The following is a 14,827-nucleotide window of genomic DNA, read 5'->3' on the forward strand; positions in this document are numbered from 1 at the left end:
TCAATACAAAAAAAATACAGAGCTCGAAGCATGCAAAGGTTATGGACCTTAATTTATATTTTATATTTTTCCAAGGAGATTCTTCAGTACAAAAGAAGGAAAGAATAAGGGAGTACTTCTAATATTAAGACATTATTATCTTTCCACTGGTGAGTACAGATAGGATTGGTCCTATGCTATTTGTTGTTACCCCCTATCAGTTATCTTTCCCTGGAAATACCTTGCATAGGACAGAGAACTTGCTTTTGGTGTCAAATGTTGTAAAGTTATATTATAAAAGGTGAAGTATTACAGATACTTTTCATTAATACTGCTTAACTTACTGCCTTTTCATATTTTATGTCATTCATGTTATAATCTAGGCTAAGAATGAAAAGGCAAAGAAAAAAAGGATGTTTAAAGCATATGTGCTCACATATGGTAGGCCTGCAGAATTCATCATGTCAGGTAGTCTATCTCCTGATTTTTAAACAGGAGTGAAAGAATTATTCCTCTTAGACAAATCTGCACTAAGGAAGAATAACAACTTAGGTAATCACATCAGATTTCATGAATCAACTGTAGAATAGGACTTTAACCCCATTTCTGAAACAACATAGTTCTTATAGCCCCCTATTTTTCATATTAATTGTTAGACTACAATACAAATATCTACTGTTTTCTAAGCAGCTCTTTGAAAATGTTACATGCAGTATGCTTATCTTCGTAACAGAATAAAAAGAATATATCATTTTAGTTAGTCCATCATTAATACAGAAGCTAGTGTTATAGAAAGCTTTCCTAGTACTGCCTGTACTTGGGATATGGAGAAGCATGAGAACAGGGGCTCTTCTGCAAGAACTGCAGATACAGAGTTAAGATGAAAAGAAGACACAATACGTAGGAAAACCTGCATGACTTCTAGATGTCTGCACACACAACTACAGAAGAATGCAAGTTTGTTGTACCTGGAACACTCCCCACATTGAGGACTCTCTAAGCATGATTTAGCATTGTGTAAGCATGATTTAGCATATGTAATTGATGCGCTTAGTCTATATAATTTACATCAGCTTCATGAAAAAAGAAACGAGAAGTACTGCATTTCTCACTCCCATGTCTCAATATCAAAATATATTCCTTACTTCTATCTATGCGTAATTTTAATCCTTTATGTGCAAACTCCTTTTAATACTCTCAGCAACTACTGAAGCAATTTAAAACTAATAACCGCAACAAAGCGAATCGAAATGTTTTCACTTTCAAACCAGAAATGTAACTACTGTAGCTAAATTTTCATCTATATGTAAAGGTATACAATTAACTGAAAGAGAAAATAGAAAATGAAAACAGCAGTAGGAAGATGCATATTATTTCTATTAGACACCATAAGAGGGGAAGAAAAGCAATCTTTCCATCACTGAGAGATTTCTAACAGTGTCACCAGTACTCATCTGACTTAGCATTTCCTTACTGCTGTATAAAAATTCTTCCCCTTTCTTAGTGAATAAAATGACTAAATATCACAAACCAAAGCTTATAGACAGGGTTTTCATCACAAAATAGCTTAATTTCTTTTACGTATTTTTACGATTTTGAAAATAGATTTAAAAACAAAAATAAGACATGGTAATTTGTGCAAATTGAGTACTGAGAAATCTGTATCAAGCAAAATAAAGAGGTACTATTTTAATTTCAAATTTAGTTATGTGTTGATAACTTAGAGAGCTATGAGCTATCACACTGGTATTTTCTTTTCCTACCACTATCTATATACTTATACTAGCTTAATGACAAATTGATTAAACTGGATGTTTATTTCAAGTCTGAAAACTCTTGTACCAATTACTAATTACCACACTAATGGCCTCTCAGGTGGAAATTACAAACTCAGATATACACTGCACAGTGATAACATTTAATCTGAGGGTTAAAATCTAAGAATATTGAAGAAACTTTCAAGGGCTTAAAAAATTCACATGCACTGTAGATCTATTAAGAAGAAATTAAGATTAACATAATCTATTTAATTAAATTCACAATTCATTTCATTAAAAAGAATCAAATGTTTGGATTACTATGTACATTAAACTTGTACAGTGAAAATAAAGAAAACATGGATGTTTAGGATACGTCTATGTTAGAAAACTGCTTTCCTTTGAGATAAAAACTTTCATGCAGATCCATTCTCATTTCATAAAACAAAACTGTAGGCCTGAGAAAATACTTGTCATCAATATATTCCTCCCACTTTAAATATTTCTACATTCAATACAAATTAATTCCTGTAAATCACGATTGAACTAAGTATAGAAAGAAGTATATCCACTGCAATGTGTTGACTTGGATAGAACAAGCCCTGACAACAGACACACCAAGGTAGTCCCTTGAGCCTTTGCTCAATCCTAGTCAAAATTATGGAATCAATTTTCTGGATTAAGCAGGATCAGCAACACAATCACTTTAAAGCTACCAAATGCTTACTCTAGTATTACAGAACTGTTTTCAACAGAGAATAACTCTATAATATCTCATATTCTCAGTTACCTGTCAATTAATAAAATCAGTATCACCTTCAAATCATTCAACTTGATGTTCTTTTAAGATGACAAATTTAATACAGACTCTATTGAAAAATATTTGTTTTCATTGTAAATGCTCCTTGAACACATTCTCAGCCCATCTTAAAAAGGAAAACCTGGAGTGTGAGAGATGTGTGTTATATCAGTTATACTTGGTAAAGAAATACGTGTTGTGATGGTTAAATTCCAATGCACCTCCCATTAGGTATATATTTTGAATTTTCCACATGCTGAATTACTAAGGGAAATCATTATTTTGACAGATAATACCCTAATCTTTTTATTTTATTTGTATAATGGCCTGATAGTTCAAGAGACAACTTTACTGAAGTAATTCATATACATACTTCCTACTGGATTTAATTATGAAGTTATTATATATTCCATTTAATTCCATTTTAATAAAGTTCAGACTACATTTAATCAAGTATCTCAGACAGAAAATGATGGATATTAACAATATTCAGACATACTAAGTATAGAACAGATCAAATAATTGCTTACTCATTTCTATTTAAAAGAATTTTTCTTTAAATTAAAGATGAAAAAAAAATCTATTTTCAGTCATTTAAAAAGCATCATCATTTACTGAGAATTGATGTTTTGTGCCTCAGTGAGTGCTGTCATTTCAGAAACTGCCTTTGAAAAGCAAACAAAAAACCAAACAAACAAACAAAACTCAAACAACAGCAAAAACACCAAAGGTGTTTTGGGAGACATCCAATACTAGTTAATAAGCTCACCATAGACTCTTCCCTGTCACAAAAAAAAAGTCAGAATTTACATTAACATGCAAAATTAACGATGTGAAGAAACAGCTGGGGCTCCTTTGAAATCATCTCATTTTTACAGATCAGTTTGAAATGAGAAGAAACCATATAATATGTATCAAAACTCAATATACCTGTGGCCCACAAGAATTTTAACTTGTTTTGATTGCAACTGGCATTTCTGTCAGAGTATTTACAGTCTAACAGTACATAATGAAATACCAGTTCTGCATAATGAAATCAATGTCTGTATTTAAGTCATAATGCTTTTTACAATATAACTCTACTCTCTTTAAACTTCAGCCATCCAAACCTCATTTCTGTTGATAATCATTTAATGAAAATAGATCAATTCTCCTTTCTCTCTAATAAAATACTGTAAAAAATTTTGCTAGCTCCCCAATACAGTGCTACCAAGAATGATTCAGGAGAAAGAATTTCGTAAGATTTTTTTACCAGAATATTTTTAAGCACTTCTACCAAAAAATGTTATCTATTTTTTCCTTGTTAGAAACTACGGGAAAGAGTGAAGCTGTACAAAGAAGATCATAAATAATTAATGTATCTCCAGATGTAGTAATGAAAATAGTCTATCAGCACCTGCTACTTAACATCTGATGTTCATGCCCATTTGTAAGTAATGAGGAGTTGCATTTCACTGTGGCAAGAAGCAGCTGGTTAATCCACAGCACTTGGAGTGGTAAGCAAGCCAACAAGGCCAACAGCAGCAGGACATCTTGGGATGGATCTACACATCCAGCAGAACATCTCAACTCAAAGTGGAGAAGTGGGATTCCTGGGAAGTCAAGGGAGGAGGAAGTTTTCTTGGAAATATTCACAAAGCTTTCACTACCCATCAAGTGACCAGTATGTGCTTACAACTCTTTGCCACATGAATATTTGGGTGTATGGCTACTAGAATCTGACAGACATTCTGCCTTGTCTCCCGATAGGCTTCTTGTTGTTGCTGTCATCATTGTCATGATCAAATATCATTCTACATATTTTTTTCAGTCACAATTTTGAAAATTTTGATTGATTCATCTTACTCTGAGTTGAAAACTAGTAAGAAGAACATGCTTGTTTGTGAAACACCTGAAAGCTGATGACTAGGCAGCCAAAAGTGTATTTTTTTTTAAATACAGTTTTGATTAAGGTGACAACAATACTGCTGTAAGCCGTTCTTTTGCCTTATTTCCCTTCTCCCCTCTCCCTACAACTGACAAACTGCCTTTGATTCTGATATGGCCCGAGAGCAACAGCAAGGATGTGGGCATTTCAGGAAACCCTTTGTTTCTTCTCCTCAGGTCTTTTCCAGCACAAAGGACCAATAATGATAACGTAAAATTTTGATAAGCCATTTTTAAGGCGGATCAGTATCTCATATACTAGCCAAGATCTGCTTAGGAAGGTCAAAAAATTAAAAGCACTCTGATAGCATTGATTTCTCAAATGTATACATATACTAAAGCTGACCAGTGTTTGCATTTTCTGGAGGCAAAAATAATCATATTTCAAATTTTTTGTTCTAGATAAAGGGCCCACGAAAAACTCTACTACCAACATTTGTTTCCTAGAAGATACTCACCTTGAAACTGTTTTGTCCTCCATAAAGTTTTGTAGGAGTGTTTACTCTTAAATCTTTGAAAAAAATTCTCCTTAGATATTTGACTTCCACAAGGGAAATATCACTTTCTTCCCTTCTGCTCCATAGTTAATTGTCCAAAGCCAACTCTGGTAGCAGTAGTCAGCAATAATAATAGTGATGCAGAGGGCTGTTACTGTAACATAGCATACATTAAATTTAATCAGTTACAATATGGCAGTATATACTAGAATTCTTAAGAAAGCTCCCTAAATACCTGGTTTTGTCAGTCACAATTCAGCTGAACTTTTTTTCTGGTGACAGCAGAATGAGTAGCCAGAAAAGCCAACAATTACATACGTTTCCTTCTATAAAGAGAACCACTTGTCTTTTCCAAAGCAGTAGGAAGGCCCAAATAACTACATTCCCCACTGGAAATCTGTGTTATTTTTTCTCCCCTGCCTGCAGCAAATATTCTGACTCTTAAAAATTGAGGTGGAATTTTGGGTTAGAAAGAGATGGAGGATTAAAGCATTGTCATCTTTGAGATTTAGAAGAAATTAAGTTATCTTTTTAACTAAAAAAAAAAAAAATAATAATCTTCAGGAGTTAATTTTATGGCGCAAAGTATGTAAAGGAAGATTTAACAGACTTCAAAGAGGGACAACTAGATAGGGAGAAGATTCCAACTTCACTGTCTCCTTAAGAGGGACACAATGGAACAAGAAAAGCATCAAAATTGAATGGATCAGAGCCCAAATCAACAGACACATATGTGCTGCAATCCTTATCTCACCACCAAATTGTCAGATGTCCACTTGCTCAAATAAAATTCCCAAATCCAGAATGACTACCACAACTGCCCACAAAACAAACAGTTTGCAGTTAGGTGCCTAGACACAACACAGTTGGAGACCACCTTAGCTACCTGTACGCTCACCTAGATACGTGTTTTGTATGACTGGGAGATAAGATCAAAACCATTTGCTGGACTTAAGTGTGCATACAGTTGCTCTGGACAGAAACAGCTGGATCATAACATTGACCGGGCAGGTGTAAGACATACAGGACATCAGATGGACAAGCTGTTACTATCTGAAAAAGAGCTGGAATCTGACAGGAGGTATAGTGAATAATGAAGATGTAAAATGGTTAGGTCAGGCAGACAGTGCCTGGCTTTATCGAGGCACAGAAGATCATTAATAAGGAGTAGTAAAAAGTACTCCGATAGAGTAATTCACAGATGTTATCCTATACTTGACAATTTATGATCTGTGAGTTTAATTACAGCTCTTGTCAACAATGACAGTTTATAATCCAACCACAGCAGCATGAAAAGAACAGACTAATTATATTAATGGTTCACAGAGTTAGTGACCATGATACTCAAACTGTATGTATTTATGATTTGTGGGGATCCCAGCATCTTCTCTGAACAGAAAGAATAGACTATGCGGGTATTTGGTTCATGCAGATCGGGAGAGACAATTGGCTGGTAGAATTGTATGTTGAAAAGAAGCTGGTCTCCACTGTCAGCAACCTCCTATAAGTTTTTTGTGAAATCTGAACAAAATTATGTTGGCTGTCTTAGAATAAATGCTCCATTCTCCTTTTACATCTTCCTAAAGAAGAAGTGCCAAGAGATGGTGTAACTGCATGCACCTCTCCCACTGGGCTGGTTGCTTTATAAGAAGAGTTGTTCATACGGATTTTGGCTTATGTTACTTTTCATAAGCCCTGGCCTCACTAGCTTTTAACTGCAGTTCTAGTCCTGGCCACAGAGAGCCTTCCCAAGTACCTTCATTGCACACCCTAAGGGATGCAGCACAGCACAGCCCTGACATCATTTTCAACAGCTTGAACTGGGGAAAAATGCCCTCAAATTCTTAGTCTTAGCAACCCATTGTGACCCTGCCTGAGACCACAGTGAAGCATTGTGCTGCATATATATGTGCAAGTCTACCTTAAAGTTAGCCCTAGGCAGGATATAAAGACAGCTCAGGCCACAAGGCCCTTTGCCATTTTCTTAGCTGTGCAGGAACAGTCTCAAAACCTCCCAAATACTTTCTAAAAACAAGCACAGAAGCTAAGGTCACAACTTTGCTGGATAAAACTACTTTATTATTGAGTCTGATTTTTTGTTATGTCAGTGATTATCTCCCTTTCTTCCCAGTAATTATTCCATGCTGCACAGGCTATCCCCATTTCTCCTTTTCTTGTACGAAAGCAACCATTAATATCCCTCCTACTCCTAAATGCACACCAGTTGACTCAATACATATCTAAATAAAGGCAGAATAATTGTCTTCAGCTTCTATTTAGCTTTAAATCTTTATGGGTCTATTTCAGACCTAAAGAACTTGCAAACTTGTCTATTCCTGTCAGATGTGTTACTCTATTAGAATAAAAATAATATGTAGAAGCATTACCTTACCTATACATTCTTAGATAATTGGGACTATAGCAACACTTAGCGCTAAAAATTACTAGCACTTTTTATAGAAGACTTTTGCTTTGTAACAGATACGTCCTGAGCGCTGGAATTCAAAACAGGTCTCACTGGAACATCATCCATGAAAGACTTATGCAGCCTGACCTGTTCCACTGATATATTACTAAGAAAAACAAATTATTCAAATGCCAATCACTGAACGGCATGGCCATGGTACAAGAGGAACAACTTTTAAAATCAAGGTAATTTGATTCACTTATTTTTGAAAGTCATAAAGAAGGTCTGCTTTGCTCTGAAGTTTGAATTTTTGGAGGTAGCCTGGAGAGGAAGTAATGAATATAAAAAAACCTTACAGAACATCTCAAGCCCAGTGGTGGGTAGCTTCTGCTCTGTCGAGCTTCCCAAACCAAAAGACATACCTATATACGTGCATACAGTCAGTTATGGAAGAGCCTAACTTAGAAGCCAAAAGCAAAATTATTTTATTCTCATGAAAGAGAAACCCTCACACCCAAACTGTTCCCTGTTTTCCAGACCATTAGTACTGAACTCAGAAAGATAGAAGACATATTTCATCGGAACAGAACACCTAAGAAAATTACATGGACCATTTTTAATGCAGCTCTTGACAAGAGACATCTTGCTAACATAACTGGTTTTACATTGCAATATCAATATTGCAGTGTTCTCCAGATTTAACATAATCACAGCTGACCCACAATAAAGTACCAATATACAAAGCTCTTGGCTAAGTACTTGCAGCTGCTCCCATAGTCACTAGCTCCTTATTTTTTTTACCAAGAACACTGCCTTCTAGGAACAAGGACATTCAAACTCCAGTTCTTCTCCATTTTTATAAAGTTGGGCAATTTACTGAATAAAATTTAATTTTGCAATGTAACAATGCTTAAGAAAAGTGTTGTTTCACATCGACAGAGAGCCAGAAACTCTGAAAAATCCCAGAGAGCCTCATGAACTTTACAAATCATATACTGAAGGAGAGAAAGTGAGCCAACAAAAAGGCTACTAGTGACATACAATACTGCCAAAACCCATTTTAAAAAATATTTCACAAGGCTTGTTCCAAATCACAAACCTTATTTTTCTTCAAATTTTAGATTAAAAACTATCTCAAATGTTTCAAGTTCCTGATATTTGCCTTCTGAGTGTTTAAGCCATTAGAGTGCATTTCAGTCATGTTCTGAAGCTTTGATATTAGGCATACTGTTTAAATGAAAGCTGCAATTTAAACAGAAATGATTGATGTCAGAAACATGAACTAAAGAAAAAAAAAAAAAAGTATCTCAAGACCTTGATAGATCTGGCAATAATTACTACATGTAGAGGAGAAAAATAATATATTTAAAATATATATTTAATGTTAAAGTGGGAGTTTTATTTTATTGTTCTCCTTAGCAACCTAACAATCCAGCTCTTGGAGAACTAGCTGAGGGCTTGAACCTATGCTTACAGAATAATGCTAAAATTTTCAGGCAGTTGAATAAGAACAGAGGCAGTCACTAAATCCACCTAGGTCTACATGTCAGATTTTGCTGGAATTCTCCTTGAAACATCATAGCTAATGGACTAACACACATAGGTACATCAAAGTGTTCTGTTAAATGGAAAACTGAAGGAGTGGACTCAGCATGAACAAGGAGAAAACACCTCATGTCAAACACAACCAGATATGTAAAATTAATGGTGGAATATGACCAAATGACAAATAAAGGAAAAAAACAATCTTGACAAAAGAAAATAAGAGATTAGTTTCCTCTAGTATTTTAAAGCATTAAATATTATACTTACTACTTTAGAAAAGCACACATCACCATAGTAACTAGTATTAAATGGATTCTACTCTCTATCAGGAAAAATAAGTTATTCAATAGAAGCTATTTTACTTAACTTCCAGCAACTAGAATCTCTCTGGGTTGTTTTTGTTTATTTGTTGGGGTTTGTGTGTGTGTACATATCTTTGATAAATGAAGTTCTAATAAAGTAAATTAGTTATACGATTGCTGTCAATCCTTCCCCTACTGGAAAGCAGAAAACAGATCTCTAAGAGGAAACAACAGGAAACAGATTTACTCTGCTATTAGCGAATAAAGCTGCAGTTATATCAATAGAATGGTGAATTTGACTCATAACCCACTATATTTTTACCTGCCCTCCCGTTTGGTAAAAGGAATTATACCATCCTGTGAAGGGGAATTAAACAGAAGAGGACAGCTGGATATTTTTAAATCTTATTCTTATGTAAATCAGACTATCAATAAGTGCTAATTATTTATGCACAGATCCTTACACTTTCAAATGGATTTTTAAAGCTTGCATACAGTGAAGATTTTACCAAGTAAATAGGGTATATTTTTATAAATAAAGTAGTATTTATTTCACCTTTTCAGAAGAAATAGTATGACTTAGAATTGAATAGTCAGAATATTTATCAGAATTAAAATAAGCAAAATATTACTTTTTCCCTCCAGAATACCCTGGATCTATACATTTTATACTCTTAAATTTATCCTTCTTACAACTATATAAAATATACTATGAAATATGGTATTAAAAAGAAGGATTTTTTTCCCCAATATTTTATTTCTACCTAGCAGTTCTTCATTATAGGAACCTTGAAGCCCAGTTTTTGACCACATCTTTCATGGTTTTCTGGTAGTTCTTTATTTACACACCCCAGCAGACATTCTCAACATTTTAATGTTCCCCAATTGGGTAAAATTATTTATGCCTGATTTATGCCTAGGAACTTAGATACACTAAACTGATTTCTAACCTGCCCATCATTCAAAGACACAGTTTCAATACCAACAGGACAGGTCTAATAGCTTAAAATCTGCCACAACAGAAAGTACTTAAGAGAGATTGATTTCCTTCCCCAAAACTACAGCAATGGCTGTAACTTGGAAGTACAGTGCAATAAATGTTGCACTACATCCAGTAAAAACTGACAATATGAAAAATTCACTATTTCCACCAAGCATCTGTAACCCTGTAACCTTTCCAGATGCTCATAATATGTTCAGATTTACAAGAGATGACAAAAGCTACAGACACATCTTCAGGTGAAGTCTATGTCTTGGAAGAGCCCAGACATATTGAAACTTCTCAAAGCATGACTTAACTACTCAGTTAATTGTATAATTTTAACATTTTTCTTCCTTGCAGCCAGTAAAAGTTCTCTTATTTAATATAAAAATTTGAACTTTGAAACATCCCCTTAGCATATTACATTTCCATAGGCCTATTCCTTAAAACTTATATAAGCCTGAACATGGATATACTGAAACCTATGGAAATTTTAAAACCTCCATAGACAAAATTCTATGAGGGAATAAAAGGAGCAGCTAGAAAATCTAATGTTACAGAAAATTAAATAAAATTGCCTTAAAGTAATAGTTTTCACATAAAAATATGTTTTAAATCAATATGATTTTACTCTCAAAGGCTCTTTTCAGAATTTAAATCAAGGGGGAAAAATAAATCAAAGTATTTCTATTCATATCTGGTTTTATTGTTTTACAGTCTGGTTACTTTGAATAGAGAAATAGAGTAATACAGCTAGAGTTTGGAATTTTCACAGAAATCCTTATTTTACAAATCACAGGATTTGCTGCTAAGATTGCACAACAGTCTATCTAACAAGTGGCCAAAAAAAAAAATATCCAGAGATATGGAGAATGGTATTGACACTTTGAATCAAGTTCCAGATAATTTATACAGAATATAATAAAGTAATAAATACATATAAAGCATTTAGCTGATTTAAAATATTCCTTATATTCTAGATAACAACTGTATTTTTGTTTTGACAATATGAGACAATACTGTCAACAAAGGTTTTGAGTGTAAGGATAATTTTTACAGAGAAAATGGTTGTCTTTTTATAAATATTATAAGAATCTGATCAAGTTTGCATTCTTCATATGAAGTTAACAAATTAGATAGCAGTTCAGGACTGGATTTAGTGATTCACTAGTGACATACTTTTTAATGTTCTTCATCTCCTGATATACTAAGGGAGATATAATTAAAAAACATTTAACTGAAACTTCCATTCATCAGTGGATCACTCTCCCAAACCAAGCATCAGAGTAGAACAACAAAACCTAAGCATATCATCTGATGAAATGTACTAAAACTCTAAACCTGTGGTTATCAGCTTCCCTCAGGATATCCTGTGATCGTAACAACGAGTCTCTAGTACTGAAACTTTATCCCAGATAGTCTTCTAATATATTCAAAGTGTCTATAACTGGAACTGGTCTCTTTCTACATGTGCTGTCATAAACTAGATAGTCTACATAGCCATTTTATTATTATTATTATTAATAATAATAATAATATTTTAAAGAAAAGAGTTAGGAAAATACAAGAGCAGAAATTCAATTTTTATGCTAATATTTGTGTTTATGAACTCAACAGACGTTAAGTTCACAATCTGAAATATGAACATAAGCAAACCAATTTGAAAATGGCTGCTCTGCAGAGTTTATTTCATCCAAAAGAAACCATTTGGAACACCATAGCTTGCGCTGGATAAGCCTTTGGTCTATGTAAGAATCTTGGAAGAGGAATGTATTACATGTGACAAAACCAGGAATTTTCAGTCTGAAATTACAGCTTTAAGTTTACTCTTGAAAAGTCAAAATTCAAATATCTGTTTCCTCCATTTTGTGGAATTGCTGTAACTCTTCACCAGGACAGAAGAATCCACCACCAGGACAACCTCTTCTCTTCTATTTCATTCATTGGGTAAAAGAACCTTTAATAACAGACATAAACTCAGGACAGACGACTGATACAGCTGAGCAGCACAACCGTGCGAGACAACAGTTCCAAATTAGAGCAAAGAAAACAGTGATGAAACAGATACAAGACAAAGGGAAAGCACTAGCAAAATAGGTATGTGAAATACAGACTGAGGAAAAGGCCTATAAATACTGCCTTAGGCTGAATGGTAGTTGGTAGAGTACTGGAGTTATGAGCAAATAAATTGTTTCATGTAGTTCGAGTGTTGCAATGTACACAGGAGTAGATTGATTATTCTTTTTCCCCACTCTTTGTAAATAGGTAGAATGGCATCAACATATGTCCACAGTACACTGGTAATCAAACCATTCATTAACGTCCAGAACTGATTAAGTGTTTGGACACAAAAAGAATAAACATAACTTCTCAGTGAAGACTTAATTCAGAGTTTAAAGATGTTATTCTTCAGCTTTTGTCATTACAAAAATTCATCATTTAGTCCTAATCTTGGTTTCCCATCTCATCCCGAGAGTCTCCAATTAGTTAGACAAAAAGTCCCAGAGGTACCACTGAAACACTACACCTGCCAGCACAGCTCTTTCTCACGAATATACACATAGCCTCTGCATCAGATATCTTTGTTTCTTGACTGCTTATCAAGCAAAGTGTTAAGGGTAGGATTCAAGCCACTTTATTAAGACTATCAAAGATGAATCCACAAATCCAGTGAAAGAGCAGGCCTTGTAGCAGACATAATATTACCTTCTGGCACCTCTCCCTGCTGGAGAGGAATAAACTGTATTTACGCCTTTTCTCCAGTTACAACCAACATTGCTGAGACAATTCTGGGGTCAGGTACTATTTAAAATAACTACAATTGTGAAAGGAATAAGGTCCCTATTGGATAATGCAACATACAGGATAGAATGAACTGAAAGAAACATTTTTAAATATAAGACTATTTATAGTTAACTTTAATGTGTTATTTCTCCTACTTGACAAATTCCTCCAGTCGTTCCTTGTTCTTAGTCCTAATTGTTATGCTCTATCTCATATTGCAAGCTCTTTCTCTAAATAAACACAATAAGTTATTCCAGTACAAGACAAGATGCACTAATTGTTCTTTCCATAACAGGTCTACACATTCCTGTGTTATGTATTTAAAGATATGGAAAAATGTCTAAAAAACCATTCACCTTAATATGTTTCCAAAACTCTAAAAATCTAATCCCTGTAGATTCTCATCAAGATATGTGACAAATGTACTGAATATAATCACCAATTTCGTAGATATTTTTTACATACAATAATTTTTTAAAATCCTAAAAAAAAGGAAGAAAACTACAGGTAATTCTCCAGTTAGTTATTTTTACAGGATATTTTTTAAATCTGGAGCATCTGCAAAATATTACTGATATTTGTGATGTAATTTTTTAAGAAAAGACCAGGTAATATAGACATTTCCTAAGAAATGTAGGGGAAATAGATTCATCACTAGAACACTGTCAGGTCAATCACAAAATCCAAAATCAAAAGCAAAACAAAACCAGGAAAAAAGTGATTATATACTAGGCATGAATTGCAGTAACTTTGGGCTATATTTAATTGTACTCACAGTTGACACTGGTCTCCTTTGATTCCCTTAGTTGTGCAGAAACATTTTCCTGTTTGCATGTGACAAATATTTGCATGTCCACTGCATGTGCAAGCTATAAAATCAAAAAGGAAAAGTGAGATTTCTTCACCTATATTTTACTTTATAACTAAATGAGTTTTCATGGATTTTAATACTTATTCCTAAACACATTTCCTACAAGCTGTATTTAAAAACAATCTATTACTACTTTAATTATAAGTTCCTTTGAAGAACACTTCACTAGCACATCACTTAGTTTATTTTCTGTAGAGTTAAGAACTATGCCTGTGTTGTTACAGGCTCTCCTCCACCTGAAATAGTAGCAGTTTGAGAACAGCCATTAAAGTCTACCATTTCAATGAGCAATACAGAGAATTATTAACAATACATTTTTTTCTATACAAGGTGAAATCCTGACCAATAGCTAAAGCAATAGCAAAATTCCATTAGTTTCAGATGTCTGAAATTAAGAAATTATGATTGCCAATGTTCGATACAATATCTAATATAATTAGAACTCTTGCTTTTGACAAAAGCAAACAAAAGAAAGTTTTGAAACCATTCAAACAAAGGCTGAGTTAATACCAAATTATGGTCCACAACAACAATATTCTAGAAGCAAAAAACAGGCACCTTTAAAAGCTTCTGAATTTTGAAACGGAGGAGAATCACAGAAACATCATCATCACTCTACTACTTTTCAAACTCAATGGCTTAAGTAAATCTCTCCACAGCAATCTGCTCACTATCTTGTTTAGAAAGAGGAAAGACTGCCTAAACAAGCATACAAAACCTAATAACCTCCCTCTGATAAATATGTCAGTAAGTTCCCACATCCTACTGGAACAATTACCTGCTAATATTCACACTACATTTAAAGTCTTTCTTTAATACAAACTAACTCTGAACTTACCTTGATGATCGTATTATGCTTTCTCTGGATTTTTAATTATGACTAAGGTAAAAGATTTAATATGTGGGCTCCTACTTGGGAACAGATACGATACTAAGTGGGGACCTGTATATAGTAAGTTTATGTTGCACTTTATCGAA

The 14,827-nt window shown here is 33.9% G+C and overlaps 1 protein-coding gene across 8 annotated transcripts in view; it reads right to left on the bottom strand.

Annotated features, from left to right (window-relative positions):
- The window catches only part of ATRNL1 (attractin like 1), a 519,346-nt gene that overhangs the window by 340,696 nt on the left and 163,823 nt on the right, over positions 1 to 14,827 (bottom strand). For all 8 annotated transcript variants that reach the window (XM_032988565.2, XM_032988564.2, XM_032988569.2 and 5 more), the window contains exon 20: positions 13,754 to 13,847. In XM_032988565.2, the coding sequence (XP_032844456.2) occupies positions 13,754 to 13,847 (94 nt within the window). The remainder of the gene's footprint in view (positions 1 to 13,753; positions 13,848 to 14,827) is intronic.

Source organism: Tyto alba, unplaced genomic scaffold (genome assembly GCF_018691265.1).
Source record: "Tyto alba isolate M040663 unplaced genomic scaffold, T.alba_DEE_v4.0 Super-Scaffold_1, whole genome shotgun sequence".
Lineage (NCBI taxonomy): Eukaryota > Metazoa > Chordata > Aves > Strigiformes > Tytonidae > Tyto > Tyto alba.